Source organism: Strigops habroptila, chromosome 2 (genome assembly GCF_004027225.2).
Source record: "Strigops habroptila isolate Jane chromosome 2, bStrHab1.2.pri, whole genome shotgun sequence".
Taxonomy (NCBI): Eukaryota; Metazoa; Chordata; class Aves; order Psittaciformes; family Psittacidae; genus Strigops; species Strigops habroptila.
Window position 1 is genome coordinate 119,700,515 of NC_044278.2, and position 16,994 is coordinate 119,717,508.

General features: G+C 45.8%; 1 protein-coding gene across 6 annotated transcripts in view; it reads right to left on the bottom strand.

Annotated features, from left to right (window-relative positions):
- MYO7A (myosin VIIA) overlaps nt 1-16,994 on the bottom strand; it is a 107,885-nt gene that overhangs the window by 16,141 nt on the left and 74,750 nt on the right. For 3 of the 6 annotated variants that reach the window (XM_030477022.1, XM_030477021.1, XM_030477020.1), the window contains 13 exons: nt 16,640-16,724; nt 15,559-15,777; nt 15,191-15,298; nt 14,433-14,642; nt 13,681-13,884; nt 12,699-12,875; nt 10,804-10,893; nt 9,520-9,647; nt 8,300-8,426; nt 5,227-5,346; nt 3,772-3,945; nt 2,261-2,488; nt 883-1,053 (listed from right to left, as the gene is read on the bottom strand). In XM_030477022.1, coding sequence (XP_030332882.1) covers nt 883-1,053; nt 2,261-2,488; nt 3,772-3,945; nt 5,227-5,346; nt 8,300-8,426; nt 9,520-9,647; nt 10,804-10,893; nt 12,699-12,875; nt 13,681-13,884; nt 14,433-14,642; nt 15,191-15,298; nt 15,559-15,777; nt 16,640-16,724 — 2,041 coding nt within the window. Of the gene's footprint in view, nt 1-882; nt 1,054-2,260; nt 2,489-3,771; nt 3,946-5,226; nt 5,347-8,299; nt 8,427-9,519; nt 9,648-10,635; nt 10,894-12,698; nt 12,876-13,680; nt 13,885-14,432; nt 14,643-15,190; nt 15,299-15,558; nt 15,778-16,639; nt 16,725-16,994 lie in introns of all 6 variants that reach the window. The other 3 variants (XM_030477018.1, XM_030477019.1, XM_030477017.1) reach the window with 1 other exon arrangement.

The window sequence follows — 16,994 nt, forward strand, 5'->3', positions numbered from 1 at the left end:
TGTTAATGTCACTTGGAACTGATACTGAGGTCTCAATGTGGCTAAGGGCCAAATAAAGTCCTACAGGAACAAATTATAGTTTGAACAAAGTGCTGGCTTTTGGTTCCCACTTCATGGAGTAATTTGACTTTGAGAAGGCTGGGAGAGCATCTGGAGTGACCAGTCTGGGTGGGATTCATTTCAGCTAACTTTGGGTTTCCCTAAGGTAGGTGTCTACCTTTCAGCTTGACAGTCCTTTAGCTGGAAAGAGACACTCAACGACCCTTAAGAACAGATATCTAGCTTTATTTAGGACATCCTCAGATACCTGACACTTCTGTATGTAGCTGACAGGCTGATGGAGGACCTGCAAGATCCAACTGAATTGCATCCCTGGGTCTCCATTGACAGTAATGGGAGGTGAGATTCCTAACACACGTGGAGATGCTCACATTTTAGGGGTCTTAATCTGAAGCTGGTTCCTGCTGTTAAATAAATGCCAATTCTAATGCCTGGATGACCAACCCTCATGACTGGTCATGAGTTATGAGTAATGAGTTACGGAAGGTGTCACAAATGTTCTAAGAGAAGTCAGGGAGGTTTTGTAGAATGCCTGGCACAATAAGGTCCTGACATTGCCTGGAGACATGAACCACCACTGTAATGCAACCAGAATCCTGTGTAACAGGAACGAGACCCCAGAGATTGCATTTTGCTTCTCACAGGTTGCCTTCTTTTGTCAGATGTTGCCTCAAAACCAGTGGTAAAAAACTGCATACATCTAGTACAAAATCTACCTTTTCTCTTTGATTTATCTTCAGGCCAGGCTAAGAGCTGAGCTATGATACTGGACAAAGCTACCAAAGCCTGCCTTGGTCCTTGCCAGTAGGTGATTTTACCCACCTTTTTATGTGCAGCTATAATGAGCTGAGCCCATTTTTCCACTGTTTTTGAAGCTGTGATCTCTCTGTCTGGGATGTAGGATGGAATTAGATTTAGAAGCCTCTCCAGTACCATTTCTGACCCATAGTCCACGTAGTACTGCTGGGAAGCCAGTTCTGCCAGGTCTTCTTCCTGTGGGAGCCAAACAAGCCAAGTTAATGCTATTACCAGGCCACCACTTCAACATCCACCCTCTAGAACTCGAGGAGCTCTTTGTGGATTTTGGATGTACTGCTCCTTCAGAATGGCGTGGGGATGCTTCCTTGCAGTAGAACTTCACCAGTGCTTTTTGCACATCTAAAATTCAGAAGGTGGACCACTAAAAGCTGTGATTAAGCCATAACATGTTCACTGACAAGCACTATCCATCCCAGTACAGTGTGTGAACATGTTAATTGCCATCTTTCCTTGCAGTTCAGTCTGCTTCTGGTGCCTGCAGTCAGCAGCGGGTGATTTTGCTATGTTAGACAGAGTATAATAGTTGAAAACTGCATGTATCCATCATTCCTCATACTTGAGAATCCCAGAAACTGAAGAAGCTGTGTATGATGCAGAACTGTAAAACATCGTTTGGTGCAGCTACATTCCAAGCACTTTTGGGATGAAAGAATAGAACTACTGAGATGATAATAGCACAAGGAGAGTGGTAGCAAGAGAAGAGGAGGAAGAAAGGGCAGGACTTCTTGTAGGATAAAAGAGCTGCAGTTAATGCAATGTAGATGGGGAAGGATGATTTAGTTCCCAAGGTGACAGGACTCTACTGGACCACAGGAGGATGATTAGGTGTTGGGTAGGAGAGATGCCTTCAGTCTGACACCTGGATGATTTAAAGCATAATGTCACTCATTTCAGTGACACTGGAACAACTTTGTAAGCTCCCAGAGACTCTGGAAGTGTAAGTTTCTGCTGCCAATGTCCCTTCAGCATATGGCAGCATCACTGGGGTTGTTTTGCATGGCACAGGTCTAGGTATCCTGAAAAGCATCTCTCATGTCTAAGGCTTAGCAAGATTCACCAAACAGGATCCTGCTGTGTACTCCTGATCTGGTGATCTGGTTACAGACTACATGTGGCCCTCCAAACTGAGGCTGATGGGCGAAGTGGCCATTCACTCTCCCATGCAAGATTTGTCAGCGAAGAGTGCTCATGCAGCACATGGTAGCATCCAGTCTGAACCCAGCCAAGAGGATTTGATTACTCTGCTGTAGTTTCCCAAGTGAACACCATAATCCTCAAGCTAGTAGGTGTACAGAGGAAGACTTCTCATCCTCTTTGGTGAAACCTATTTCACCATGCTGAGGATACATGTCGGACCAGACCAACAGCTGAGGCCACGTACCTTGTCGCACCGGTACTCCCCAAACTTGACCCCTCGCACGATCTGTTGGTAAATGAGATTGGTGGCCACATTGTCCTCATTCGGGTTGTGCCAAGGGGTGAAGATCTCCTTCCTGAAGAAGAGCCTCCACGGCGCGTTGCGCTCCTGCGCTCCCTGCTCTTTGGCGTACTGCTCACACTGAGACACCGCATCCATCACATGGTCATTGCCGCTCCCCAGCGAGGACACCTAGTCAGGACAGAGGGAAATGGGGCATCCCTGGCAGTGTTCAAGGCCAGGTTGGACACAGGGGCTTGGAGCAACCTGCACTAGTGGAAGGTTTCCTTGCCTGTGGCAAGGGGCTGGAACCCTTAAGACCAAGATGGTCTTAAGGTCATTTCCAACCCAAACCATTCTGTGATTCCATGATTCACCCAACTAAGTGCTGACCTTTCTAGGTGGAGATCTCTGAGTCATTCATTATAATCAAAATAAATCGAAGTATCTATCTCCACTAGGCAGCCAAGATTGCATATGTCTACAGCATAGCTAGGCAAGCCATTTTGTTTTGAGCCCCAGTTTCCCACCCAGAATGAAAGGAGAGCATCAACTTGAGTTAGCAGAGCCAACAGTTCCATTATAAAGTATTGTTTATTCATACTGTGCATTGAAAGTGCCTCTGTCAAAGTCACGGACTCGGATCTAACCATGCTAAATAAAGCAGAATAAAAAGCCTGTCCTGTTAGAAAAGATTTATCCTTTCTGTCTTCTCACTGTGGTCTGGCATGAAGCCCTAAAGCACTATGTATCCTTGGATTAATGTCCCCTCAAAAAAGACCAAGAAAATAGAGTAGAAACCATATTCTTCTCCACCTGCAGGCAGAGGTGGCCACATCTGGAGGGGCAAATATACTCAACACTCTCACACAGTAGCTGTAGGATTGTAGCTGCATTGGTTTGCAGCTACTGCCAAACCTGATGAAGTTTTACCCCAGCTCTGTTTTCCCTTCTCATTTATGCTCACCTTTATTTTCTGAAAAAGGTAAGTTTTTAGGTTAAACAAACCTGGTTAAATGCCAACGGAGTTATGGCAGTTTGGATTTTAGCTCATTTTGGAAGCTTGATTTCAACCAACAGGTTTCCAATTAAATGTAGTTGCTCCTTTGCATACAAATCCTGGCTGTTTGAAATTCACCTCGAAGTAGCTTGACTGAGAGTAAGAGCAGAGCATCACAGAATAATGTAGGTTGAAAGGCATTTCTGGAGGTTTCTGCTCTAGCTCACTGATTGGAGCAGGTCCCTCTTTGATCAGGTTGCTCTTTGCCTTCTCCTGTTAAATTCTGAATATCTCCAAAGAAGGAGATTTTATGGTGTCTCTACAACCCTGCTCCAGCATTTGACTACTCTTAATATGAAAATCATGCTGGAATTTGCACTGTAGAAATATCCCTTCTGCCCTCTGGAAGATCTGTGGTGGCAATAACCTCCCTCTTCTCTCATAGAGCTAATCATGAAGATAACTTAAGATATACCTTGTCAAAAAGCGCAATGTAAAGTGAAAAGCCAAATCGGTCCTTCAGGCTGATTTTGTCGGCCAAGGAATTACAGAGCTCTTTAGCAGTTGTTGCAGAGTCGGTCAGCAGTGTTTTTGTTGTCCCATCCATAAATGTGACAGGCAGCATGATTGGTTTCTTGGACTTGGTTGCCTAATGGATTAAAGTCAGACTTTATAAAGGCATGTGCATTTCAATTCTATTGACAGTTTCCTACATACTCTTCCACCCAACTGTGGTAACAGTCTTCTAATACCTGATCCCACTGGTTGCTTTTCAATAATATCAGCACATTCTTTTAAGCAGGTAAAAGGAGGTGATCCTGCCCCTCTACTCTGCTCTTGTGAGGCCCCACTTGCAGCACTGTGTGCAGTTCTGGTGTCCTCAGCATAAGGAGGACATGGAGCTGTTGGAGCAAGTCCAGAGGAGGCCACGAGGATGATCAGGGGCTGGAGCACCTCCTGTATGGAGGCAGGCTGAGAAAGTTGGGGCTGTTCAGCCTTCTCTGTTGAGAAGAAAAGCTGTGTGGAGACCTCAGAGCAGCTTCCAGTGTCTGAAGGGGGCTACAAGGATGCTGGAGAGGGACTCCTCATCAGGGACTACTGATAGGACAAGGGGTGATGGGTTTAAACTGAAACAGGGCAAGTTCAGGTTAGATATAAGGAAGTAGTTCTTCCCTGTGAGGGTGCTGAGGTGCTGTCACAGGTTGCCCAAAGAAGTGGTGAATGCCCCATCCCTGGCAGTGTTCAAGGCCAGGCTGGACAGAGTCTTGCGTGACATGGTTTAGTGCGTGGTGTCCCTGCTCATGGCGGGGGGGTTGGAACTGGATGATCATAAGGTCCTTTCCAACCCAAACCATTCTATGATTCTATGATAACGTACAGTCAGGTACTGGAAGCACTTGGGAATCACAGATTTCTAACTGAATATATTCAATCATCAAAGTGCTAATCCAGTAAGCCCAAGCATGCTTGGGAATGCTCCTGGGCACTGGAGCACAGCTGTCTATGCTAGTAAACCCGCATAGAAAATGAGCAATTAATGCACAGACTGCCTGTTCCAGCTACAGCTATCCCCGGAGAAGTCCCAGGGACCATTCTCAGTAGACAGTTTGTTTGCCTGCAGCCGCTTTCATCTGCAAGGCTGTTTCCCAGCATAGATGCTGGTTTGCTCCGTGCCAGCTGGCCTCAATGTCTGAAAGCACTCTCGAGCACATTTAATTTACAAGTATTGATGTAGGCAGAGGGATTGATCTAAAACACACTCTGGAGCAAAGCCAGGATGCAAGTATCTTGGAAAGACTTGATTATTCTTGAAAGAAATAGGCATTTTGTTGCCCTACTTTTTGTCCTGCTTGAGATGTGGTTCCTGTGATAGTGAAAGGCTTAAACCCTGAGCCCCAGCTGCCTGGGGAGGGGATGGATGGACTCATACCTGCAGCTCCAACCAGCTGGGTGGCTGTGTCCTTGTCCCATTGGCAAACGTCCTCCTCAGCCTCTCTTCGCAATAGGGAGCATAACCCGGGGGGCCTCCATTGATGAAGTTCCTTAAATACTGTTGGTGGCAAGGAACACATTGGTTAGAACATTGGCTCTTGAGGCCAAGCACTTGCAGAGGTTAAAAAGCAATGTTTCATTGGAGAAAAGCCCTCTGGGACTAATGTCAGTGATACCACTCAGGCTCAGGATGTTCCTACATCACACTGCTGGAAGCTGAGAGGGCGTAGGACAGTCTGCACCTTTGCCTTGTTCTTGTACTGTGCATTTCTGGCCTTGTGGAGATAAGATACCAGCCTTGACAGACCTTTGATCGAAGCCAGTGCAGCAGTTTTGTGTTCCTGCTATTGCTGCCACTGATTTCTATCTCTGTAATTTAAGGATGTATTATAAAATGTTATTGAGTGTTGGCCAAAAAGATGAGAGTGAATGAAAAAGACATATAATGATAATGATCCAGGGGAATGGGAATGATCCAGGGGAATTGTAAGCAAATGCCACTTAGCTGCCTGTACAAAAGATCTTTCACAGTGACATTAAACAGATGTTTCTTCAGTCAGACTTTAAATTGCATTTGAGAAGATTCTAAACCGGAATTTGAAACACCATTCTATGTTAAAAATACAACCACATCTTCCACAGAGACAATTAAATCTAGTGACTTCCAAAATATGAAAGACTTAGTACACTTAACAGATATCTTGGTAGCTAAGAATTACGGTTCTCTAAATCATGTCTTTCAGAGAGACTTTATAGAAAGATAAAGAGTTCTCTGCGTTATAACACATATCTGCTCTTTTAGTAACACAGACTGCTCTATCACACTGCCAGTCCATAAAGAACATGGGTAGAGAGACAGATATCTCTGTTAATTGATAATATTCTGAAATAACTAGATAATAGAGCTAGGCTATATGGATGGGAGCTGTTGTAAATGATTACAAGCAGCTGATGTTGTGTAAAAGTGTTGTTTTGATTATGCTGTTAATAATGAACTGTGTAATTACATGTTTTCTGTATTTCTCCTTCCTTGTGATTGAACCTTCCCAACAAAGTCTGTATTATTTGAAAGAAAGGTACGAAGAACAGGAGTGCTAATGTGTCTTGACCCATGCTTTGCATATAATGTGATAAAGGTGTCTAATGGGATACAAAAAGTGACTTTCATTTTTGGGAGCATGAAAACATATCAAAGACTGACTCATTTTCAGCTGAATCCTTCTCAGAATGTTCAGTTCTAATTGATACTTTTGAATCATAGAATCATAGAACGGTTTGGAAGGCACCTTAAAGGGACCTTAAAGCTCATCTAGTTCTGACCCTCTGCCACAGACAGGGACACCTTCCACTAGACCAGGTTGCTCCAAGCCGCGTCCAACATAGCATTTTAAGCTAGAAGGTGTCAATGATGTCCCCATGGATAACCACAATGGCTTCAGAGGAGCTCCAAGTCATTGCCCAAGTCACTACCTATCTGCTACTGTTTGCAAGACTGGAGCCTTGAGAGGTAACCACAGTGTGGGCCACTGCAAGTGTTGTTTGCACTCACGCTCAAGGAGCTTCAGTCACCACAGGCTGCCTATCATCTCCAACAGCCCAAGGTGCAAAAGTGTGATGAATAAACATGGAATTAATATAAACCCTTTCCAAAATTGTTGGGAATATTGCCACTTATTTCAGCATGGACCACAATTTTGGGCAGAGGAACATGTGAAACATGCCCAGAGAGGTGGTAGATGCCCTATCCCTGGAAATATTCAAGGTCAGGTTGGGTAGGGCTCTGAGCAACCTGATCTAGTTGAAGATCTCCCTGCTTATTAAAGGAGGGGTTGGACTAGATGAGCTTTAAAGGTCTGTTTCAACCTAAACTATTCCATGATTCTATGATTCTATGTCTGAGTCTCCATAGCTGCCCATAAATGATTTCTGCAAAGTGCAAACTCACCTCAAATAATCTTCCACTATTAAAGATTTAAACCCACACAACCTCCTGTGGCACATTTCCTCAGCTCTCATTTCCAGACTTAATTCCATTTGCTGCCACTTTGCCCGTGATTTATCTCCTTTATTAGATTTCATACTGACAAGGATGAAGGAGGGATTTCTATTCTTGGCTTCAGCTCTTTCAGTGCTGAGGACCCAGTACCTGATCTGATATTTATGGGAATTAATGGAACATCTTTGTCTCCAGCAGGCTTGGGAGCAGGACCAGGCTCCAATATTCAAAGATCTGAGAGGGACAAAGGAGGTCTTATACCATGGCAAAGCAAAGACGTAGTGCTGAGCCCTTTGCCGTGAGCAGCCAAACTCTTAGGCATGGGATTGACTTGAGCAGTCCAGTGGGTGTTAGTCAGACTCTTGGTGTGTAACTCATTTGGAAGACAGTTCAGACCTGTTGAGAGTTGGATGTTTTCAGTGTGGCACATGGCAGGGCAAGTTGTACAGGCAAAGAGCAACTGTGCGAACATAGTGCCAGGTAAATTAAACCCTTCCCTTTCTATGTGCATCTTTTATATTTATAATTAGCTGCGTAGTACTATTCCTTGCCAATTTTGTTAAAATACATGCCTGAGGTCATACTGCCAATGCCTGTAGATGCTTGAATGAATGCATAGACCTTTGCATGTGAGAAATCGGGGAGAAATGTGGGCTATTGTAGGTGTGCAGATTCCACTTGCAGCCTCTCACAACTTCCCTGCCAGAAGTCACTTAATCCCATCTTCACACATCTACAGTGCAGGAGGCGTCATCTGAATTGGTTGTCTACATTTCCTTTAGAGTCACAGGAAAGAAAGAATCAGTTCCCAGGAGTGATCTGATCCACTTTAGACATTGAACTTGTGATCATGCACACTTTTCTTAGGAATTTCGTATCATTTTCATTCCTGGCAAATATAAAGAAAGACCAGGAATCCTTCTACTGTGAAACCTGGGAATAAAACTGGTCCCATGGATGGAAAAGAAAATGCACTGGCAGATAATTCATGAGACAAATATCATCTACAATTTACCTTCACAAACTTCTCAGAAGGGGCAAAACATCCTACACAGAGGGACATCAGGATCCAACCCCTGGCGTGGCTGCTTTTGGATGGGTTCTGAGTCAGCTGCTTGCAGATTTGACAATAGATTTCATCCCTGCAATAGGAATGAAAGAAGCATTTGAATTAATGAGGTGGTGGTTTTCAACAGGAACAGAGAGAGACACAGATTCTGCCTGCACATGTCTGGATGATGGCGTCTACTCTGGCTTCTTACAAAGATTTCCATGTAATGCTAAGAGAGTCACCTAAATTACCTTTCATAGAGGGCCATCTGCTGGGAGTCTCCATTTGCTGGTTGTTCCTCTTGAGACACCTGAATTTGCTCTGTGGAAGTGTTGGGAACTATCAGCTCTAGTAGAGGTTTGTCTAGCTCTTACGTCCAAACTGGCATGTACATTGACAGGTATCTCAATTTGGGATTTAATGTCCATTTTTGACTTTAACCTTAGTTCTCTACATGCAAAATAAGGGATAATAATATTTCCTCATCTACATGGGAGGCCAAAAAATTGTTAGCCTACCTGTTACACTGATAAACCCCATGGGAAAGCCCATGGGACACTACCAGGTCTGCCTTCAGAGCTGACTTTATTCAGGAAAGCAATGCTAAGGATTTAATGGTGAACTGAGAGGATAAAATGAAAATGAGAGAAGCTGGTCATCAGGTGAGGATGCTCACCCTGTTCCTGGAGTGAGTAGATGAGTGTGAGTGAGAAGAGTGTGAGACTACATAAACAAGGACTGTATTATAACAACACACACATAAACAGAATGAACCAAAGATATGGAGTTGGGCTTAATCTGACGCTTTCCAATTATGAATGCTTGATTTAACAACTTGAGTTTTTCCATTACTATACCATTAAAAATATTGACACAAACATAGAAAACAAAGGGTAGTGAACAACAAAAGTGAGTGTTAGAGAAACAACCAGTAGCCACTGGCACTGGTGCATGCACTTTTGGAAGCATTTGAGTCTCTCTGCATGGTCTTTCCAGCAGGCCTGATATGGACAGTAAGGAACATGATCCAGCCCAGCCCATATTATACAACACAACCAGAAAAATGCTATAATGAGAGCTTTGTAAAGCTGCTCCCAGTAGTAAAATTGTTTGAATACCTCAAGAATAGCTCAAGGAAGAAATGGAAAGAATGGCATGTTCATGCCTTTGTCTTGATTTCTAACCTTAAGGCTGGCCTGAGGATGCCATTACCAATAATGAAATGGAGCTTCTCCAGGTTGGATGTGGGTCGGTCTTCGAGCATGCTATTACCCTGGAGTGTAGACTCACCATCATGAAGTCTCTTTGTCACCTGCCAACCAGACACATTGCTCTCTTTCAGTACAGCCAGTTACTTCATCCCCCCCCCAACCCCACCCCAGATGTGTGGTGCTCTCTCCACCAGCCAGGAGGGGTCTCAGAAGTTCAACCAGCACTTTCACAGCAATGGGAGGGTTTGGCTTTGTTGGCTTTAATCACATATAGGTGAAGCTGAAAATGGTCCTGTCTAGTCACACTCCCACCTGCTTGGTCTTTGCCCAGGGTTTCTGCAATGGCATCCTTGCATCCCAGCTCCAATCAATCGTATTACAATAATCATTAGAACACTGACAAAATGGACCTGCTCCCCATTCTAATGATGCAACCAAAAGCATATAAGCATGGTGCTGGTTGTGGAAACAGGGATGGCAATTGTCCACCTACCAGCTCTCTGTCTCAGCTAGCCAACCCAGTCTCAATTTAGAGCCACTGGAGAAAGATATCCATTTCTAGAGAGTGTTCAGAGCTACGTTAGGGTAAGCTGGATTGGGTCACCCCACTGACACTAATGGGAAGGAGGGTGACTATCTCAGAGAGCATCTTCATGCTCTCAAGCAGCTATAGCCAGGTGAGATGGTGCCTGCTCTGGAAGTGGACATGGCAGTGTTTGAAAGAAGACTGAATCCATGTCTTTGCATTACTTTCATCCCCACCCCACCAAAAGATTTATTGCTCCTCACTCTTTTGAGATGGGATTTTCAAAAGCTCTCAGCTTGGGCTAACTGCTTCCATGGGGAATGTTGACCAGAGGATGGGTGAGCGCCTTTGGAAACCCCACCGCTGCTACCTATGCCATGGTGGAGGCTAGGAAGCTAAAAGCAGGGATAACATTCAGACCATCACAGGGTGGTGAGAGGTATCGGCAGCTGGATGGAGGGCTGTGAAAGAGGGGAGGGAAGGTGCTGGATGGATGGAGAACGGGAGCCGAGGGCAGGCCGGCGCGAGGTGCAGAATGACTCAAGGAGACACGGGAAGCCAACCTTTCCCCTTAAACACTCCTTAAATCTTTCAGGCAGAGAGACAGGTAGCGCCAAACCCAGAGGAGGGCTGGTTCTATGTTGTCTAGGGAAAAGCAGAAGAGAGTCAGAGAGGGCTGCAGACAATCCAACGGCACTTGTGCTGGCAGGCGGCCCAGCGTCTCCTCTCACCTCCTCCGTCAGTTTGGATTTCTTCTTAAGTGTTAAGGAGACCAGTTTGTGCCGCACACTGTTCTTCTTGTGCCCATCAATGTGAGTACTCTGCAAAGCAAGAGGCATGGTTGCAATGCGGTGAGACACAGAGCCCTGCCAAGTACATGCTCTCCTGGGTTCCTGTAGAAGGCCATTGATGCTGGCCAGAGATGGAGATACTTCAGAGGCTGGTTGGAACCAGAATTGTGAATCCATATTCCTGTGCCCCACCAGAGATCAGATCTGGCTCCGAAACTTGTGAATACTCTCTAATCAGTGAATATCCCTCAGACCCAAATTGTATATTGGGGATGTCTGGAAAAAGTTATATTGAATACTTTTTATACTTTTATAAGAAGACAGCTGACTTCTGGCCCATCTAGGTCCACCAAGTTCTGCTATATGCCATTCAGGCTTGTTCCTATATCACAAGCGGCATGAGCAAGACCATTCTCTGGGATGAGCCATTTGCAGAGCAGGTTTGTGAGCTGGAAGTCATCTAGACAGAGTAATTGCCCATCATGGCCTCCTCACCATTAACCACCTCTGTGCTCTATCAGCTTTCCCAGAAGAATAAATTTGATGTGGACAGACCCATGCACTGACTATATATCATCAACTGCCGGCTTTCTACTTTTATACCAAATTTATGTCAGCTGTAGGATCAAAATGGCATGGATAACCACTTTTTGACCCAGTTAACCTCTCTCCATTTAAACAGCTTTGAAAGACTGTGATTTTACACCAGACCAACACTTTGAGTCCTGCAGCTGTGATGGTTTATACCATTATAAAGCCGAGTTGGTACAGTAAACCTGGATTGGCATATCATCATGGTCAGGGTCAGCTCAGACATCTCTCTGCACTGTTGTGCACCCTGCAGAGCTGATGTAAATACAGAGACAAAAGACAGCTTAAAATTTCCTTCTCTTCTGTACTACCTGATGTCTCAATTGGCCAAAATAGACCATTTTTCATAGAATCATAGAATGGTTTGGATTGGAAGGGACCTTAAAGCTCATCCAGTTCCACCCCCCTGCCACATCTGGGGGGGCTGGGACATCTTCCACTAGACCAGGTTGCTTAAAGCTTATTTTTGTAATAAACAAGCAAGAAATGATGGCTAGAAGGAATGAAAGGTGATTCTTGGAGTCTATTTTTACAGATTACAATCCAGATGAGGCCACTCTCCTTCTCAGGTAATTCACTGAAGGTGCCGAATGATATCGACCATCTCTAAAACTCAGGAGATTTATTAATTTACACCTTCAAATGCTGCAGGGGTTTGCCCAGATGCCAATATCAGGCAATGTCTTGTTCTACTGAATAAAGCAATTGCCGAAGATGAAAGCATATCAGCACTATAGACAGCAATACATCCAGAGCGATGTTTTATCTGGGAATGGTCCTAAGATGAAGTCCTCCATTGACATCCCAGAACGCATTGAGGATGCAGTAGGGATTTCCACAGCTTAATCTCCTGATAACTCTTTACTTCCTGCTCCAAGATTAAGGACACACTTTTAATTTAGTCTCTTCTGATCCAAAGCAGATCAAAAAGAAATCCCCAACTGAGAGACTGATGACACAGGACATTGCGTTCCCCCCATGTATTTCTGCCCTGTGGGGTGCAGCAGAGAAATCAAAGCCCCATGAGAGATATCAGGGCACTTCCCTTACTGTGTTGTTGGGGGACATTCACTTATCGCTATGAAGAAGAAGGGACAAGATCAACACCTGACACATGGCCAGTTCTTCCTTCATGGCATAATTGCAAATAAAGTCCACAACCAATTGCCTACAGCAAACCCCACAAGTTATTTCTTTACAACACATTTCAATACCCAACACCTAATAACAGCATCTGTAGTTACCTCTCCTTCTCCCTGCAGAGCCTGCAGCTCTTTCTTATAGGTCTTCTTCCCAAGAGTTTCATAGATTTTTGTCATCACTGGTATCTTCTCGCCACCATCACTCATGGCTGTATGATATTTCGGCTCAGGGAGGTCTCCCATGAAGCGGAGGATAGTGATCCATACAGCAAGTGCTGCCTGTTTGAGAGGAAAGGTGCACTCCATTAGCTCACACCAGGGTGGTGGAGGGGGTGATCAAGCCATGCTGAATCCATCAGGATCACCACTGTGGTTTCTCTGTACATAAAGCACTTTCCTGTGTCACACACCACAGCTTTGCCTGCAGCATATATCCCATCTGAGCAAGCGGACCAGGCTGGCAGCTAGGACCACAAATTCAGGCTCTGTGTTCATGCCATCATGTTTGTGCACCCTACAAGAGGTTTGCTTCTTGGCTGGGAGATGCCAAACTTATAGGGGAACAGAACTGGCAGCTCCTAACCCACTGCAGAGGGGAAGGAGAATTACAGTAAAAGCAAGTTCATGGCCAACGTAACGTTCATTATAGCCATGGAGGTTCGATACAGTTCTGCTCTCTTACTGCTGGCTACTAGACAAGGGTTTCTTCTCTGTTAGCTCTGCACTGGTGCATATGACAAGGTAAGAAACAACTTTTCCAGCTGCTACTGCTGGTACTTGCTTTTCATTGTCCATGCCCTGAGCTCAGAGCACTTCATTAATGTCTTAACACAAATATCAAGGTACAGAGGTGGACTCACCCCTCTAAAGCTACATCCCTCTAATGCTTGTTGTCTTGTTAGTGCTCAAAGCATGCTGGTGGGACAGTATCTACTGGAACATGTACAGCAGATGAGGACTGTGCTCTCCATTGAACCACGAACACACTAGTGTATCCCAAAGGGAAACTGCTGGTGCCCTTTGGCTCCCCAGGCTTGCTCCAACCCACCCAGCCCTGCTCAAGGTTTTCCAGCCCCTGCCTCACCAACTGGTCTCCTTCATCTTCATGGTACAACAGAGGCTGCTTGAGCGGCCGGCGGATGTAGGTGTTTGTTGTTGTGCCCTGGAAATACGTGGCAGCAAACTTGGCAAATTTGTACTCTGAGAGATCTTCCTCCTCTTCCTCAGGGAGAGGCAATGCTGCATCCAGGTCCTCTTCCTCCAGCTCCTTCTGGGCTCGCTCAAGATCCTGGTGGGAAAGGACACGTCAGGCACTCAAGCATGGTTTAGGATACCCCTTTCCCTTTGGATCTCGTGTTTCTGTTTGTCTCATTTCTATCCCAAAAGGAAAAGCCAGCTGGAGGGAAACCCACGAGATATAACTCTGGAGCCCATGGAAAGCCCAAGTCCTGAAGAACATGCCTGTGCCCAGGAATGTCCTGTCCCTGAGAGAGGAAGGAGAGGCAACAAGCATGGCCCTACTCCTGGCATGGGAAAAGGATGTCCAAGAGCTAAATGCCATGAGGATCCATGATGGAAAACATCTCAAAGGCCACAGGTCCTCAATGATCTCATAGTGATATTGCTCTGCTCCATTTGTTAGCCCCAGAGAAAGGCTGCAGACTGCCTGCCTGTCCCCAGCTACAGCATGGTAACCCTCTGGGGCCATATAGAAGAGCCTGGTCCTGAAGGAAGCCTTCAGAGACCCACTTTTGTCTCACTGTACTCTCCCCTGATTCATTAATGCATTGCTAAAGCTTTTCATGTGATAGCCAGGCTCATGTACGTCTCTAATACCTCAAAGCCATTGGGTGCCTGTCCTTCCTGGCCAGGCAGAGAGGAGGTGGTCCCAAGGAATCCAAACATTTTATCCACCATTTCAGAGTCGTTCACTGGCTCATTGCGGGCTTTCTCCATCTTTTCCAAGAGCTCTTTCTTCCGACGTGCTTCCTCCTTCTCCTTCACTTCCCTCTCTGCATCTTCCCGCGCCAGCTGGGCCAGGCGTACCTGCAAGAGGACAAATACAGTGACTGAACTGCTCCCTCTTAAGAGCTGGCATTAAAATCTGGCTTTAGAAAGGCAGACTGCTCAGTTCTTGGGGTACTATACCAGCATCATGACTTGGAACAAATCAGTTTCATGTCCATGTCTCAGTTTCCTAACTGTAGAAGGACAAATCAATATAATTTTCTCCTTCCTTAGTGCCCTTTTAGGGGGTTTGATCCATGCAAAAAGCCTCTCACTGACCTCATTTCTTTCTTTTATACAACAAAAATGCATGTGCACACACACACAGAATGCCCCAACTTCCCTTTCGTCCTTTATACAATAGTAAAAGCAAGTGAATAGTCACTAATCTCTGGCATTCCTGTGCAGCAGATCCGAAATTCTGGAGCAGCTTCAAACTAGTTACTGAGCACTCCAGTGAACTGAATACAAACTGCTCAAGCAGGGCAGAAATCCCTTAGATATTTTTGGCAGTTCCTCTCAAAGGAGCAAAACAAGTGCCTGGAACACAGAGACAGAATGAAAGCAAGAGATCAGTCCCCACGTACTTGGTGCTTCTTTTCTGCTTCCTCTTTGGCTTTCTTGGCACTCATCTCCTTTCGGAGTCGTTCCTCTTCTGCCAGGCGAAGTTTCTCTGCTTCCAGGCGTCGATGATACTTGGGGAATAAACACAAGAGCCCTTCTGAATAGGCATCTCTTTACTGGTTTTCCATAGAATCATGGAATGGTTTGGGTTGGAAGGGGCCTTAAATCCCATCCAGTTCCAACCTGGATGAGTGGAGGGACACCTTCCACTAGACCAGGTTGCTCCAAGCCCCATCCAAAACCAACCCCATGAACATATGATGCAGAAGCATGTTATTCCCCCTCTCCCCACATCCATTCCCCACACTGACCTCTGCTCCATGGTACTTACTTCCCCTCGGAGGCGCTTATACAGCCTTCGGGCAATCATGCCCCTGGCGTATGCCTGGATGGTGAGGACAGCCCAGAGGCGGTGGCGGAAAGCCCTACGGACCAGGTAGCCCCGGCACCGTGCCTGGAACTCGATGATCCTCCGGCGAGCCATGTGGTACTGCTTGTGGAGCTTGCGGGATCGGTAGAGTGCCTGCAGCCTCAGGAAGCCGATCCGCATCTGCAAGAGGGAGCAGGATGAAACCACCCCACCACCCAGGGGCTTGCCCACCATAAGCAGATTTCCATTGCTAATCTCCTTGCACTGCTGTAAATAAGAGCCACTAAATCAGCCCCCGCTAGGACATGCTTTTAGGAGGGAGGTTCTCCAAGAGGGTGATGAAGCCATTTGGCTGCTGCACTGATTCAAAGTCCAGGAAGCACAAAAACTTTTTCTTTCCCATTGAGTCCTACACAGTTTCTGCCCTTGAGAGGCCTCAGGAGGTCTGGTTGGTTATCTTCAGGTAGTCGCAAGCCATAAGGGTTACTCCCATAGAGGTACAGCTTCAGCAGATCTCCTGTCTGAAAGCCAAGGTGCTGTTTCACGGCAGGAGGTAGCATACTGACCAGCCTGGAAGTGGTTATTCCTATTAGGTTGTAGGCTTGTAGGATTATATGGAGACACTTTAGACCTCAAAACACTTCCCAAATGACCTGCTGTTGGGTCAGAGCTAGCTGGGACAGGGAGAGAAGAGGGCTATGGACTGGATTGATGAGAAACCCAGATACGGTCCCACCTGGAAACGGAGTCTGGTTTTCAGAGGAAGCTGCTCTTGAGTTTTCAGTCACCTGGAAACTAGGAGAAGACTTAAAACCCCAAGTGACCAGTTGGTGCAATTCACATCTAACAGAGAAAAGGACAGCTAGAAGGTAGGTCCGCTGCTCTCTTCAGGTAAAGCAACAAGAGCAAACCTCCATTCATCACTCCAACTGACAAAAGCCAACTCTACTTAGTGGGATATTTTGATCCCAGAAACTCTAAAGTATGTCCCAGCTGAAAGAGGTAGGAAGGCAGAGGCGTGAGGGAGCACCCCCGTACTTACAGCACCATAGTTCTTCCTGCAGTTATGTCCACGCCAGTATCTCTGAATCATCAGGGCTGAGTTTCTCACCTTCAGGAAATTGGACCTGCAAAGGCATTTCAATCACTTGCCTCTGTGGTTTGGCCGCATCTCATCATCTCCTGGGCCTCATTCTTTGGAGATTTGAAACTGAGCAGCCAGGAGGAGTAAGCACTGCATTTTTGGCCTGAAAAAGTCTCCTCCCCCAGTTCTTCTTGCTTTCATAAAAAGATCTGTAGGAGCTCTCTCTGACAGGTCTCTGTAGGCAGATTGTGCCAGATTATGGGAATGGGCAGAGCAGGAGATGTTGAGGATGGTCCCCTCTTTCCCCATCCTG